The sequence below is a fragment of the Mustela lutreola genome, chromosome 13, assembly GCF_030435805.1.
Source record: "Mustela lutreola isolate mMusLut2 chromosome 13, mMusLut2.pri, whole genome shotgun sequence".
Taxonomy (NCBI): Eukaryota; Metazoa; Chordata; class Mammalia; order Carnivora; family Mustelidae; genus Mustela; species Mustela lutreola.
In genome coordinates this window covers 3,492,525-3,509,744 of record NC_081302.1, presented here as the reverse complement: position 1 = coordinate 3,509,744, position 17,220 = coordinate 3,492,525, and the positions used below count along the sequence as shown (strand labels likewise).

The following is a 17,220-nucleotide window of genomic DNA, read 5'->3' as shown; positions in this document are numbered from 1 at the left end:
AAATTATTTTCTCTGTGATGAGTCCCAATCTGAGCTTACAGTGGGTTTAGCAAATTTCTAGATTTGCATGTGAACTTACACAGAGGTTTGGTATGAATGTGGCATCTTAGATTCTTGACTTGCTCATAGGATGTGAACATCTTCATTTTATATTCCACTGCAAACTTTCAGCAAAATGTTTAACAAATCAATCCTGTATTCTGGGTCAAACCCAGGAGAATATCCGTGCCTTCATAAGTATTTATTTTATTCTGTTTTGAGCTTTTGACCCATCTGTCAGCTCTTTGCTGGAATGGTAACTCCTGAAGTATTGAGCTGTGTCTGGTATAGCATTTTGTATACAATAGAAGCTTAACAAATACAGTTTCAATTGAAAGCTCGAGAATGAGTTCATAAGAAAACGTCTTCATAGTGAATCTCCTAGTGATTTCCTTGCTCAAGAATAAACATATGTATTTCAACTGTTCTTGCATAGGAAGCCTGACAAAATGTTTAGAACAGGGACAGTGGAAAGAGATATGAAGAACTTCAAAACCTCAGCTTCTCCACCCTCCGTGTCCGCAGGCAGCTCTAAAAAGATCAGATGGGACTCTGTGGGTCTTTAGAGGAGGATTCGTGTCAGCGAAGAGAAATGCTGATCCTGCTTTCATTGACTTTTAATGATTTGTTTCTCTATTTTACATATTATAATAATTTAATAAATAGAGAAATAAAAAATACTTCTTTATTTTACATACTATAATAAAGACCATATTTAGAATAAAATATATAATATATAACTACATAAATATATATATAGTTTTACTAAACTATATATAGTTGAATGGTTCAGTGGGGGGGTGGTCATCCTAAGGCATTGGAGTCCCAAAGTCCAATATGGAAGGCTGTGACTCTACCACCCTCATTATTTAAATACTTACATTATTACCAGCTCACTCTCTGCTACGTAGTACCTGCATTGTATGAACCCTGTTTCCTTCACCACGTAGAGTTTGTCTCTAGCTCTGTAAAAATATCTCCTAAAGCATCCAGGGAGAAGCTCTCCAGCCGAGCCTCAGGCATCAAGCAGGTGGCGAGTTCCGAGTTTGTAGTGCTCAGGAAGCGGAAAGAGAGTGAACGGGACGGGGCATCCCTTCCACACCGCAGCGCCAATGCTGCCACAAAGGAGAGTGCGATCTGAGGCCCCTGGAAATGGGAGAGAGGGGTGAACATATGTCTCGCTCCAGATGCGATGGTGTATTTGGAAAAGCGAGAAGAGTGAATGAAACATCACGGTGGATAACGAGGGGACTTGAGAGGGAAGCTGGATGTGGCCTGAGCGCGCAAAACCAGTAACTCCTCTAGAGTTTAAGAATAGCATGTTAGAGGCATGACGGCAGTGAAGACAGACTGACTTGGTCAAAACGAAGTAGACAGCCTAGTGAGGGCCTGTGCAGAGGACTCCCACAAGTCACACGCTTAGACAGCAGGGCTCAGTATGTGCAGTTGCCCGTCTTCCCTAAGCCACCACAAGGGTCGCTTGGGGTGGTCCCTCAACAAACAACTGAAGAATGGAGGGCAGACTTAGGGCTGCTCCATCCTGCCGCTCTTGATAAGGACAGAGTCCAGGTGGGAGTATCCGTGACTGCTAATGCGGCTAACAGAGACATTCACAGGATGCTTGTGAGTGTTCTTGCCAAGGAAGAAAGTAGGGTGCAGAGGGAGGGAAGGAAGAGAGAAAACCTGGATATAGTGAAGTTTCTTGAGCTAACTACTACGTAATAGGGACTGAGGACAGAGGAACACGATGCAAGAAACCATGAGGATGCTCTCTGCAAATCCCAGCGCATGGGAAACCATTCAGGACAAATGACCTATCTCTGCAAACGCAAGGGCAAAAATGTACAAGAAGGTGGGTAGCCTATAGATTCAAAGACTCTAAGAGATGGAGAAGTCAGTTAAATTAGGGACTTTGTGTAGATCCTTGATTGATGAAGTACAAAATCTACGAGTGAACCAATGTAAGGTAAAAATCTAGATATTTGATGAAGTGAAGGAATTATTGTTGATAGAAATTATGGAGTCAAAGGTACTGTGGATGTGTTTTCTAAGTCCTCCTATCTTAGAGAACTGTGTTAAAATACTTGCCAATATTTCAATGCGCGCCTGAGAATTACTTCAGCTGAGTTCAGTGTTGAGGGGAGCAGCAAGGTTAGTAAAGCGGAATTGGCCATGAGCTGATAATTCTTGAGGTTTGTTGACGGCAGGTGAGGGCTTATTACATTGTTCACTGTGGAATATGCTTAAAACTGCCCTTAATATACAATTTTAAGTAAATTGAGAATATTTTGAGATTACATAAATACTATCTGAATAAATGCTGGAATACTTCCACACCTAACCAATGGGGTGCAAAGCCCTACGTGCTACACATCTTGACCAAAGACACAAAGGATAAAGTCATGGAAACTAATGATTTAACATTCAATAATTTTCCTAAATTTCCCACTGCACACATAAAATGCAGCTCTGTATAATGAAATGCTTGGAGCTCAGAGTTTAGTAAAATTGCATATCAACAACCTTCTGTAAGAATAGAGAGACTACATTTGTTCAAACTTAAAGCTTCTGTTGCAGAAGATAAACTTGTGATATATGATCTATCGTCAAACCAGGCTTCACCCTAAGCTGATTTTGGCAGGGCTGGCAAGGATTTGAGACGTCTCCCTGCTTACAAACTCTTTTCTAAAAAGTGAGATTTACTGGAAAGTGGAGATGAACAGTAATTCAATGAGGCTTGAGCTAAGTGTTTGAACACTGAAAAAGCCAGATACCTTGACGTCTCAAATTTTATGAAATGAGGTCATAGATTTTGGCAACCTCAACCTCAAAAAAAAAAAAAGAAAAAAAACATAAAATTCTTAGTTGTGGAATTGCTATCCTGGAAACGATGCACAGATCAATCATCACCCTTCATGTAGAGTAGCCCATTTTATAGACGGGAAAATGGAGGGCTACAGTCTCTGCTCTGGGACAGAGAGTCTTATTAGCAGTACTGGAAGGACGTGCTTTTCTGGCTCATTTGCATCAGGGCAGTCTATGGTGCATTCATTCAACAAACACAATTTGCATATGTATGAAGTTCCAGGCCCCCATTCCAGGCACTAAGAAATGCATAGGCCTTGGGGTGTGGTCTGTAGGATGCAAATGGAAGGAGCACCGATCCTACCAGACCCCTTGGGAGAAGGGTGGGGAAGCCTTCAAGAGGAAAATGTTGCCATTTTAGCTCCAAGGCCGGTATGACCCCTGCTGTTTTCATCATAATTAATGTTCTGACGACTATTACGTTTCAGTATTTATCCGGGGTACCTGGGTGGCTCTGTGAGTTAAGCGTCCAACTGTTGCTCTCAAGGTCATGAGTTCAAGCCCCTCATTGGGCTCCACACCAGGCTTGGAGCCTACTTAAAGAAAAAAAAAAAAAATAGGTTTCAGTATTGATCTGCTTACCCACCCAATCAGTTGAGCTATGCAAACAAAAATATTTTGTTAAGTCACCTCATGTTTAGATTCCAAAATTGTACATACATTAAATATCCAACTCAAAGTTTAAGAAAAATTTCAATGAGAAAATTTAGTTTCTTTGCATAGTAGAACACTAGCTAGTGGGGTACTCAGGTGCTATAGAGAGCCAGTAATTAAATAATGAGCTGCTATTTTAATGTACTTGCAATAATATTGGGTTCTAGTTCCAAAATACAGTATGCCTGGAAGTCTTCTTGGGTAGGGTGCCCGGCAGGCTCAGTTAGTACAGTGTGGAACTCTATCTCAAGGTGATGAGTTCAAGCCTCCCGTTGGCTGTAGATCCTATTAAAAAATACATACATACATATATATACATAAATATAAGATAAAAGTAAAAAAAAAAGTCTTTGGGTAACAGTTTTTGAAAAGCTGATTTTGAGGAAATTTTTTTAAAATGAGGCAGGGTAAAGCAATTTTAGCTGTACCTTTAATGACGTTTTCCCTCCAAACTGTATAACTTAAAAAAAAAAAAAGTCACCATTTTGGTATTAAGGAAAGCAAGCCCAGATAATTTAAGTAAGTCACAGAAGGACCTAGCACGAGGTTCTGAATTCAGGATGATACGTGGTCTCTCTCCGGTTCTGCAGGTGCTTTGAAGCTAGACGTAAATGTGGATTATTACTATACATTTTCCAAACTGCCCATGGTGGTATTTGTTTGTATTTCTCTTAGGACACAGCATTATTTATTCTATTAAATGTAGAAATAAGTAACTTAATAAATTTTATTTGACATCATTTTTTTCCCCATCGTGGAGTTTTTCAGCAAATCTTTTTACTAAGTATAAATAAAATTAGAGAAAGCAGGTTTATCTTTATTACAGAATAGCAGAATGATTAAAAGGAAATGTTACAGGACATCAAAAGAAGAAAGAATGGATCCCAAAATATACTTCGGGTCACTTCAGACAGGAACGGATTGAATTCTTATAGTGATGACTAACCTAGGGAAAGCCTACACTTACATAGTGACTGCACAGATCAAAAGCTCAAATGTGCTGGCCAGAAATAGAATTCATGTAGTTTTCTGCTAATAATCAATAATGGTTATAAGCGCTTGAGCCCCCACTATGGCCCAGATGCGTTTTCTGGCTGATCTCCGACTCCCACGGCAACCCTCTGGGGAAGGCTCGGCCGGCCAAGCAGGGAACATGGATGCACGTCTGCCGGGCCCTGAGGCCAGCCCTCTGCGTGCTTGCTGTGTCCCTCTCTTTGCCACCTCGAGAGCATCATCCTGAAGAGCCTAGTTATTCAGTCTTCTTAGCTTCGCATCTAATCCCGGGTAATGAAAACTATTTTACAAAGAACAGATATTTCATTAGAAATTATATATTAATTATTGGTTTTAGGCCTGCATTAACAAGTGAATGTGAGAAGAGAGGGCATATTGATTAAGCTGAACACACACACACACACACACACACACACTTATTTTTTTTTGAAAAGTAGAGTTTTCAAAGCTTTAAAATACGAGGATTTTGGCCAGAAGTTATGTTTCCAACACCTGGGCATGGCTTCTCTATAAATGGGAGGACATGTTTTATGGACAATGTATCATGCAAAATAGCTAAGAATACTTTCTTTTTCATTTGTAGTTTCCAGTTCTGATATTAGTAGATTATTATACAGAATATGGCAATAACTTAGCCAGTGGGGTTTCTTGTTGGCTGATCCCTTCAGTCAATCCCTTAAATCCCAGAGTAGTGATTACTCCTTATTAGAGGAGAATGCAAGCATGAATCAGGCCCAAAGGAATGTTGAATTTATTTAATGAGCCTGTGTTGCTCTAAATAAGACAGTCAGTAAGGAAATGTTGAGAAAGTGTTTTTTGCCTGAATAAAAACAATTCTTGTTTAAAGATTTATTTATTTATTGCGAGTGTTAGCAGGGGGATGAGCAGAGGGAGGGAAACAATCTGAAAGAGACTCCTTGCGGGCCGCGGAGGGCCGGGCCTAACTGGGGGACGATCCCACACCCCTGAGCTCCTGACCTGAAACCGAGAGGCCGCTGCTTCGCTGAAGGACCCACCCAGGTGCCCCTGAATAGAAACAATGTTGTTATGCCTGTGATAGAACTATATTTGCTTAAAACCTGTTCTGCAGGTTTGATTTGGAAATTTCAAAGGGAACCCAGAGGATGTTTGGAAGGAAGTTTGCAAGGACGTGCGATTTGTTTAGGAAAAAATCCACCAAAGAGAAGGGGAGGGCAGGGAGACGAGAAAGGGTGAAAACCAAAGGGAGAAAACACCAAAGCAGCAGCAGGGGGGCGGGCATGGGTGGGCGCTCGGCAGCTCCCTGCTGACCGAGGCTCCCAGGGCAGGGAGGAGGCTGGGCGCAGGGTCTCCGCAGTGCCCTAAGCCTCTGCTGGCACATGACATCGGAGTGCGGGCAGAGGAACTATAGCCCCTCCATCAGGTCGAGACAGATGGCACTGAGAGAAATTAAATAGGCCTCCCCAAACAAGGACAGGGAGAAGAAAGGCCTCTGCCATAACAGGACATTCAAAGAAGGCAAAATAAATTAGAGGATTTAAAAGCTAAAACAAATCAGAGAGGTGCCATTCCCTCACCAGCCCCTGCACCTGCTGTTTTATAGATAATGTGTCAAAATTGGGAATGATTGATTTGTTGGGGAAAGAACATAGAGCAATCTGGTGAGCCCCGAGGCAGGCTTTGAAAAAGTAAGGTGGAGATTCACAGGATTGTCAGCACAGGAAAGGCCCTGAGAAGTCCTGCAGAGAAGCCCATTAACTTAGGTCACTTCAGTGTTTCTCCAGTGGGTTTCTGATTTAGTGTGGGTTTTTTGTTTGTTTGTTTGTTTATTCATTTTTTTAGGCAGTATCAACTGAGATCTCATTGAACTAATGTTCTGCTAAACACATGCAGAAAATACAGACTGTCTGAAATCTGACATCATTCCTGCACAATCTAACAATATTCCATTAGTGCGTTATATATACGTATCGGTATTCATTGAGAAACAAATCACTTAATGGATTGTGTATAGCTCTGTGCTATGCTTTGGTGTGCTTACCATGTCTACATATTAAAATCACTTGGAAAGCTTTTAAACTGTATCAGTGTCTGGGCCTTACTCTGGCGTAATTGGTTTGGGGTCAGGCTGAGACATCAGCCTCCTGTAAGAGCTCCGAGGTAATCGCCGTCTAACGCCTGGGGTTCTGCTTTCACCTGGAGTCAGCTTTCATTAACCTCCTACTTTAATTCTCTGATGTAAATGTCATGCTCTATTATATTTTTGCTTCCGAGATATTTCACTGAGTAATAAAAATAACGGGAGAACAGTTGGTGAAAATTTACTCAAGAAATTAAGTTTGTCATTAATACAAATGATAGACCATCTGGATAAGCAATAATGTTCTGTTACTAAAGAGGGTTTCCAAGGGGTGCATCATTTTTATTATTAAACCAGTTAGCAACAGCACTTAATGTACGAAGCATGTATTTGCATCAGAGAAGGGTGCGTGCTAATTAAGCAATACTTAGTACTACCTCATTTTCATCTGTGAATCCTCACCTTCTCTTGCATCCAGGCCGCTCGGAGGAATCCCCAGAGATTCAGTGCCACCCGGTTAGGATTCTGATGGACGATGTCAAAAAGTAAAAATGGTTGCTTTGCAGTGAAGACAATCATATTCTCAGTTTTCAATGCAGATCGATGCTTCTAGATATGTAAACTAATTTGCCTGGAAACATGTCTCCCTGTATCTTTTTCTCATTGCATTTAATATACACTCACATATGCATCTGCAACACACCAGTGAAGCCGTATCAGGAATAAGTAAGTAGGTTCTGGCCATGAATGGGGCCATCGTTTTGTTGATGGGATCCATTTTTTCCCCCATTTTCAGCTAGACATCTGACATACCGTGATGTTTTCATATTAGCCACGTTTACTGGCAGTTTCAAAGTTCATGCTGCAGTGCCCTTTGTAGATTTTGACTTTGGGTCAAACAGTGGGTGCTGTAAACAATATAAAACAGGAAAGGCAAACTGTTTTCGTAGAAAATTGTAATGTACATGTTACTTCACCATGAATTTGGAAACCATTCTGCTTTGAACTGTATATGCTCCCAGTGATTTCCTTTCCCACCCAGCATTGGTCTTCTCTGTTAGAAACACAAAAACATTTCCGTCTCAGACAGCACCAGTGTAACAAAGGCTGCAAGTCAAAAACTACTCCCCAGCCTACTCAGTTTTACCCATCAAGCTGGAATTTTCCCTATGGGATTTTAATAAATGACTTCTTTTTTTTCCCCCTCCAAATATAAAGAACATGATGTACAATACAAGGTTCTGATCACCCGATGTCACAAAATGCCATCCAGTATTGCAGCATAAAATGTCAAGGCTTAGTAGAGAAGCCGGATGTTTTACAAATCATCTTGATCAGGAGAGTAAGAAATCGAATCGTATCCAGAAGCACAGGCCAGATCCATTTCCTGTTAGCCAAAGTTTGGCAGATTACTTTAGGCCTTCCTAGGGGAAAAAGGGGGGAGGGATGTACTCTGACCCCCTCCAGCTCTTTCTAATTTTGCTGTGGCTTTGACCACATTCCCACTTTGTGCCTCCATTTCCCCTTAAACAGTGGATCCGTTCAGCGAAGCCAAGGCTCAGTTCAATAAAATATTAAACAGTAACAATTGAATTGTCTGTCTGTATTATAAAAAAGCCTAAGTTGGTCAGACCAGCCACGGGTATAGGGAGATTCTCAGCTCTGAGATGCTCAAGGGCAAGAGAAAGCGGGCAGGTTGTCATGGAAAGTAATTTTTGCAACAACAGTCCTGCCATCTATCGTGAATGTGAAATGCTAAGAAAATTCTGTTCAGTGCGTTTGGAACATCCACATCTAAGTACCTTCAATGAGAGACTCTCAAACTGAGGGGAGAGATCTATGTCCTGTGATTCGGGTATTTCTTGTACACTAGAGAATCAGCCACGGATATTCTCATTTTGGAATGCTTCATTAGGCTGTAACAGTAACTGACAGTAACATATCAGACGTTACAGAGTATCAGACATCTCCTTATTTTTCATTGCTCTCACCTTTATCTCCTGCACAATCCATTTCCTAAAATACATTCCATTTAGGTGCACTCTCCATAACCACTTTAAAACCACTTCTTCCGTAGAAGCTCGGACGGCTAACATATAGAACGTATTTATGTTTTCTTAAATGATTTAATGTATTTTTAACATCAAAATTTTTGAAAAATGACAGTTGTGTGTATTATATAATTAAAGAGAGTATTTTCCAGCAGTTTCATTTCATAATGGAGTCATTCATTTTCTGTTCATTTACCGTAAATATTTCACTCCAAATTTTAACAGTCTTTTGTAACATTAATTCATCTTTGGTAACAAAATTACTTAGGGATTAAAGGAGTGTAACAACTGGGTAGATTGGGAGACCATCTCAAAATATGATTTTTTTAAACAAAGTGAAATAATTTTTAATATTTCCATTTTCTTCCCCAACAACAATTTTCAGACATTTCTGTTTGTTGTTTATGATGAAATGAGAGCCACAAGTAAATGCATTACTTTCCTGGTGGGGCTGCTCCTATGAACAGAGTCGACACTGTTTTGGGGAAAGGGTTTGTCTTTCCAGAATCACTTCCAGAAATTTATACTCTGGAGAGTAAGAAAAGCAGGGATCTTGGTCAGCCAGTCTCACTTAGTTTTGACAGAACAAAGCAAGCGGATGAATGTGAAGCTAGGCTGTAACAGTTGTGAGAAAGGAAATAGCTTTTTGTATGATATTTAAATAGTGAGTTCCATCTCTTTGTTTGCCGGCTGTCATGTGCCGACCTTACCAGTTTGTGTCCATATTCAGGTTGTTTTTGCCATAACAACCAGCAGGCAAGTTAAATGTCCTACATTTAAAGGCAAGTTAAATGTCCTACAAATGTATTGTCACCTGAAGTGACGGAGGTCATAATATTTTTATATTCAGAGAATACATGAGTGAAAGTGAAGGTTTGTCTAAGAAACTTTTAGTTTAAATATACAGAACTTCCAATTTTGCCTCTATCTCATGAATTCTGGTTGTCAAGAGGCAGAGAGGAGACGTTCTAACAACTGCTGGCCGAATTGGATAGAGGAAAGAAAATTCAAGAAATCCCAGCGACTGTGGCTGGAGTAGCAGGAGGAAGGAGATGAGGTGAAGAAATGATTCTAAGTTTAAATGAATTGTCTCTAGTTCTTTAGGTTTTAAAGTTAATTTCCAAGACAGCAGCAATGTGGCAGAGTTCTTATTTTAGTTTTAACTTAGATCTTATTTTGCAATAGAATGCAATAGGAAAGCTTTTTCAGTCTTAAGACATTTGTTTTATCACCATATTTACAAAATCTTTTTTTTTTTTTTAACTGTGAAGTCAGAAATACAAAACCAACTATGGGAGATAGGGCAGTAGTCCCAGACCATCATTTTCTGATCTGGAGCTAATAAGAATTGCTTTTGTATTTCTTTGTCCAGATAGGGTACTCGGATCTTATTTTGAATATAGTTATTATTTAAGCATGTCATTTGGCATACTTCTCTATCAATTATTCTCCATCTATTGCATTAATAACAAAATATCTATGTACATGCATCATTGAAATAACTTGACTGGACCGGGTCATCTGAGCCTCTACCTTTTCAGCTCTCCAGTCTTGCTTTGATCAAGGTAGCCACATGCCCACAGTCCTGTCACTATGTCACCTTTTCTGAAGACATTTGAGATGTGCCTACTCATACAACTCTGGTCCTGGTGAGAAGTAAAGAATGGAACCTGACATTATACCATCGGTCTCAGGACAACCTCTGTGTGCTGGCCAGTGCCTGGCACTGATAAGTTTCTTTCTTCCCTGAAACCTTTCCCTCTGAGACTTCATTTCTGTAGAATCCCATCAACTCCCATCCCCCCCCCACATAGCTGGATCTATGAGAAAATGGCTCTTTCATTGTACACATTGTTCTCCAATCATGAACAGCCCCACCCTTAATGTGCAGGCAGCGGCACCTCTATGGAGAACTGAGGCATTTCTGGTGTTGGTCATTTACAAAAGTGGCTTGGCCTGCTGATTGGAAGCTGGAACATAAGGGGTGCTCTTCTATGTCCAAGAGAGAAACCATGAGCTCCCAGTAGAAGGACAGGAATATCTAGGAAGAGCTCCCACTTAACAGGTGTTTTAAGGACACCAGACATGGAGAAGAATTTGGATGTATGCAGAAGAGAAACCTAGGGTGGTCCCTCTTTTCTCCAGTGACTATTTCAGTCCATGTGATTTACAAAATCTTTGGCATTTTCATTGTCTGACTATAACACTTTCGTATCACACATAATCCTAGATACTGTTTCTATCGCAGGTGTGATATGGTTTTCTTTGAAAAGCTTTTTATCCGTTATTTTGACTTATATAAATGATTCATCTTTAACTATTTTCAATAAGTTACTGAATTCTAAATAGTTTTTTTGTTGTTGTTGTTTTGTTTTGTTTTGTTTTATCTGAATTCTAAATAGTTCTAAGCGATTTGTCGGTTTTTACCTTTGGAGGTTTCACCATGGATTTTACCTGGTGTAATATAGTGGCTCACTCACACATGGTCCGGGAGACAGAATGAACTCATGAAGGACGTGGGAGGAGGTGGAGGCACCCGTGAGGCAGGCGGCCACGAGCGCATGGTGTCCTGGAAGACAGTGGAGGCAGCTTTCCGGGAAAGCAGAGGAATCGCCGTGAGATAGTGCAGGGCGGTCGAGGAAAATGAACACTGAGAGGTGGACACTAGGTTAAGGAATGCATATGTCATTGGTGACTCCCACCAAAGTCATTCTTGTGGGAACACTGGGGAGGGGGCACAAGTTTATTGGAGTGGCTTCAACAGTGGAGAGGAGAATAATTTGAGATGATAGGGAAAGACAACTCCTTTGAGGTTTTCTTGTTGGAAAAAAGAGCAACAAAGCAAGAGGGTTGCCTACAGAGGAGGTAAGACTTCATTTTTGCTAAGTTTGGGGTGTTTTATTGATTTTTAGTATTTAAAGATAATTTTTAAGATTAAGAAATAACATATTTGTTTCCGGATGGGAAGAAAAAAGTCGACAGTTGGAGGATTATAAAAATTTTTCTGATAAAATAATTTCTACAACAGAATGAGTAAAGCAGTTATTCTTTCTGAAAGAAACCCACATTTTCTTGTCATCATGGATATATAACACAAGTGAGGTGGCAGTACATGTTTCTTTTGTCCCTGGGCTTTCATGGTAAACCCACCATTTATCCTTAGTTGTTGACAAAGCCCAGATATAATTTCCTTTTGGAAATGTTTTTTACTCAACTATATTTTAAACACCAACTTTGTGAGTTAATGTTGTAATTATACTTCTTGTTTTTAATATACTCACTTTAAGTTGAATAATCAGACCAAATGAAGTCAACAGTATCAGGTGAAACTCTTCTCTTTGACTTCTCAAGCAATACTGTAGTGCTTTATCTCAATAGATTAATTGGTGTGGAACATTCTTGAGTCAATATGTCGCCCATCTGAAATGGTCGTAGAACGAGTGGATCTGCATGGCCATAATTACCTTGTGAATTGTTTTTCTTTCTCCCCCGCATAGCTTTGTGTCAACATGACCAATGAGAAGATGCACCACTACATCAATGAAGTGCTTTTTCTACACGAGCAAACAGAATGTGTACAAGAGGGAGTTACCATGGAAACAGCTTATTCTCCTGGGAACCAGACTGGAGTTTTGGATTTTTTTTTCCAGGTATTCATATAATATAATTAGATACTTTACAGGATTTAAATATACTGGAGACAAAGAATTTTCTTTCAAGGGGCCTTCATTGTGAGATGGCTTTATATCTGAGACTTCACTGTATTAATTTTTTCAGAAATTTATTTTTTTCAGAATCAATTTGGGAGAACAAATTACCCTTTTCCTGCAGGGGCATTTGAAGAATCATCAATTCATTGGAAGGGACTAGAAATATCAGATCATTTTGTTATAAAAATATTCAACATTGGTTATGTCAATAAAACTCCCCCTTCGGCACAGTTACAAATGCTCAGTGTACAAAATTAATATTTTATAAAACAATACTAAGACTAACAAGCTCATAGAATAAATTCAACAGGATCTTTTTAATTTATCTCTGAAGCTTGTAAATTGAAATATGGAAAAACATTGGCAGAAAAATATGTTTGTGTATGTACAATCTTAGGACCTCTGCCAGTGTCAATCCTTACCTTTTTTTTTTTTATTTCTACCTTATAATGCAAAAAACTTTGCCTCATATCTCTATCATAAAAAACAAAAATCTGCCACACAAATAGCAATCCCTCTGTACTAATGTAGGAAGACATGATATACATATATTGATACTATCTCTAAAACACTTGAACATTGTTTAAAACTGATGCCTTCAGCCACTGGAGAACATAGGCTGTAATTTTCCACCCTTTATTTCTATAAATGTAGATTTGTAAATTTACTTTATACCTTTACCAAGTATGTGAAATATTTTTGTTCTTCTTACAAACTTGTCAACCTTCTTTGTTTTAATGACAGAAGAAGCCATCTTCCTCCAGAAAGCCATCCCTCATCATGACACACAGGGTATATAACTTCTTTATACAAGGTTTGAAAATGTCTTCAAGCCAATAGCAGTGTGTAGTGAACTGTGTATGGGAAACCTCAGAAACCTGCTGCCCTCATTCTCGCTGGCTGCTGTATCCTTGACTGCTAACCACTGGCCAGCCAAATGATGTTCTTTTTATGTCTTCGATGGCTGTGATGTTCTATGTATTCAATGGCCATGATGTTCTTTCTATGTCTTTGATGGCCATGAAGTTCTTTCTCTGTCTTTGATGGCCATGACATTCTTTCTATCTCTTCGATGGCCATGATGTTCTTTCTCTCTCTTCCATGGCCATCCTTGAGATTTCACCCATGATTATCTCAATAGGAGGACCCTCATCAGAATGAGTTGGAAATGAGAGTGGGTGTTTCTCACTGCTGCTTCTCTTTGATACCTATAAAAATGAAAAGATGGACCAAGTATAGGGTGCAGCTTGAGTATTTACCTACAAATCTGCAAGTACACCAGACAGGCAGACCCTATAATACAAAGGAAGCATACCGTTTCCTTCCTACTACCCACAATCCACTACTGCTCACAAACATCTGTGATTTTTGATTACGCCATTAATTCATATTTCAACAAATATGTATTAGTCTTATGTCCATGAAGGGAGGTTGTGGATCTAGATTCTTATCTGACTCTCCGTGTGTCTAGTGCACTTTGTTACCCTATTGGTCCTCATTGCTTTCTGCTGTCAAGGTGAAATGACATACATTTTGTAGAACAGTCTCTCCTAAACCCTCACTTCTGAAGGAATTGGATGCCATTTTTTATGACTTCTCCATGTTCTATTTTCTTCTTCAGACATGTCAGCAAGTTTCCAAGTCTTTAAGTTTCATTACTACCATTCTTCTGTGTTTTTATATCAAACATCCAGAAAACCTAATACGTACAAATTTAAAAACTTATGGAAACAATACAAATTACAGTGTTTTTAGAAAAATGCCTTGTTGGTTTCTGACCACCTTATCCTTGGAAAACATCATCTTGCTTTTGGAGTAGAACAGGTTGGCTATTTTAGAAGTGATCCCTTCCTTTATACTACTTAGGGCCTTGACTTTGAGTTACTGAAACACCCATTAAAGCTCTAAATTTGAGCCTCTACAGAGGTCTGTCAGCCCCCAAAACATGGATGCATTTGCAATGTCCTTAACCAGCCCATTCACCCTTCCACCACATGCCTGTGTTTGCCCATGTGTGTGTGTGTGTGTGTGTGTGTGTGAGGAGGGGAGTAAGTGTAACAGTATCTGGAGGAGTGCCATGGCCTGATGCTCAAAGGCATGGGTAAAGGAGCAACTGCTGATCTTATGTATCAACAGCTTACTCTTCAGCAAATAGGTTGCTACATACTGAAATGAAAAATCTGTTCTTTCAACACTTCCCAGGCAAGACCAGCCCTCTTCCAGCTCCTCACTGAATTTTCTTTTAGGGTCTCTCCATCCATTGTGGGTACCTATGCTTCGGTTTTTTACATCTGGCTCTTTATAGGGCCCTTTGTTATCTGAGAATGAACCATCCAGTGGACTTCCTTCTCCACATCCCCTTATCAGAAACATTTCTGTGATGGTAACACAAGTCTCTGGAGGTGTTAGGGACCAAGGTTATTTGCTGAGGTGGGTCAACTTGCTTCTACTGAGGTGGGTCAACTTGATTCTTACAGGTCTACCCAGTTCCTTCCTCGTGCTCCTTCTCCCTTTATCCACCCATCTTCTTCTTCCTTCCCAGGGAGGCTGTCTGCTCATTCCAGAGATACTCCTTCAGATGCCAAATGTCTCCTAAAGGGCTCCCCCTGGTACGTGAGCCCCCATCAGGCATAAGTCCTTCCCCTGGCCACCATTTTCAACCTTTCTTCTCTATGGGTGGCATTGGAAGGATCTCAACATTTACAGCCCTGAGACAACTGTATCTAGTCTTTGCATTTTCTTTACCATAAGCAGGAAACCCCGAAAGGCCTAAAACAACTGAAGTATTTTAGCCACAAAGAGACAACTTTCTACTGGCCAAATGAATAAGATGAAAGGCCTGTGGTGGTGGGTTTGGTGACCTTGGGTCAAAATGCAAACTGAGTCACTAGAGGGGTTAATATGTCTCTTCACTCCCTGAGAAGAATTATTTCATGGTATTCACACTTCCAAAAGCACACTGGGTTGATGCAAAGAATTCAGCTATATGACAGAATGAGGTAAATAAATAAAATAAATTACCTGATTTTTAAAAGTGGATTTGACATGTCCACAGAAGAACTTTTCTAGGGAAGAAAAGATAAACAGCAGTGGGTCAACGTTATTCACCTGGCGCGTAAACTGAGTGGGCGCCATGCTGTTCTATGTTTGGGGAGCAAACTGTCAGGGCAATCTGAGAAGTTCTTTCAAGCCGTGTTTTCCTTCACATGAGATTAATTTTAAGTGGTTGCTTAGATATGACTTTAGCTTCTGTGTTTGACAGCTATAAACTATCTGACTTCCAATTTGGATTTTATAAGTGATAGCTTCCAACTGTATTTCTTCTAGTTCCTAATATTGGAATATTATAGTCACTTCTACTTCCTGCTCAGTAGGCTCTTTCTGCAATTTTTATGACTCAACATGATTGTAAGTTCTGTTTTCGGAGAAGTTACTTGACCCGTCATAACTATAAAGAGTTTTTTTGTTTTGTTTTTATAAAGAGTTTGATGTGGGTTAGAGGTCAAGGAAAATTATGCTTCTCCTTTAGTTGGAAATTCCATTTTTCTTTTTGAGATGAGAATATATTTTAATAACTCCAGCATTTGAATGACATTAAAACACACTGTTTAACTTATTTACTCATTATCAATTATTAATCAACTGATGCTTTTTGGGCCTACATTACATGAGAGTTTTGCTAGGTGTTGGGGATATAGTAGTGAGCAAACATAGATGTGTATTAAAAGTAGACTAATTCATTTTTTGAGTGCTTATATGAAGATAGTGAAAATACAAATGAACATATATGTACAATAATAACAAAACCATCAAACTGAGTAATGGAAGAAAAAATTCTATCTCTTCTTAATTTTCAGAAACCATCTGGATTTCTCTCTTTATTGGATGAAGAAAGTCAGATGATTTGGTCAATGGAACCAAATCTTCCCAAAAAGCTACAAAGTCTCCTTGAATCGTCAAACACAAATGCAGTCTATTCACCCATGAAGGATGGGAATGGGAACATGGCGCTCAAAGACCAGGGCACAGCTTTCACCACCATGCACTACGCAGGAAGGGTAAGTTGAATGAGGAACATGGTATAGCATGTATGCTGAGGGACCAAACCTCTTCGGGACAAACTTTCAAGTTTTAGATATTTTAGAGTTGATTATTTCAATGAATGGAAGTTGGGAGAAGAACCCACACCATTTTGCTTTCCTAAGCTCTTTAATTTCAACCTGAGAAGGACTTTGCATCTTCAGAATGTGGGTGATGAAGCAGGTGGTCAGATCCTTCTATAATGTTCCCCACATTATAACATCATGTGAGCAAGAGGGCCTTGGCTTTAACAGACAGCTCTGCTCTGAGTTTTGGGATCCCTCCATTAGCCAAAGAGGTATTGGTTCTGACTTGACTTGCCTTCAGTGTAGTTTTTAGTATTAAATTATTTTTCTTAGAGCATGGCAACCTGAGTAAAGAGAGCTACCTCTGCACCCTCAGTTCCCTAAACAGCTTAGTAAAACGTGCTTCTTCCTTAAACACCTTCAAGGACCTCCTCTTAACTGTCTATAAAAGCCTTACACCCTTTAGGCCCAGCTAATATCCCAGGTTCTCGGAGCTGATGCCAGTTGTTTTAGCCTTGACTTCTATGTCACAACCCCACCCCCGGGGCAAAATCCACACCCTCTGGGCTTCCACTCCTCCTAATCAAGCTTGAAATACCCTCGTGTTCTTCACAAGGTCCCATTGTCGCCATCTTTTGATGCTGGAATCCACATTCCACTTCCCTTCCATCCAGGCCCATCTGCAGTTACCACCTTCCACCTTTGAATTTGTGGCCCCTGGG

At 39.9% G+C, this 17,220-nt stretch overlaps 1 protein-coding gene across 4 annotated transcripts in view; it reads left to right on the top strand.

Annotated features, from left to right (window-relative positions):
• The window catches only part of MYO16 (myosin XVI), a 579,863-nt gene that overhangs the window by 403,291 nt on the left and 159,352 nt on the right, over positions 1–17,220 (top strand). For all 4 annotated transcript variants that reach the window (XM_059144127.1, XM_059144126.1, XM_059144125.1 and 1 more), the window contains exons 22-23: positions 12,180–12,332; positions 16,250–16,450. In XM_059144127.1, coding sequence (XP_059000110.1) covers positions 12,180–12,332; positions 16,250–16,450 — 354 coding nt within the window. The remainder of the gene's footprint in view (positions 1–12,179; positions 12,333–16,249; positions 16,451–17,220) is intronic.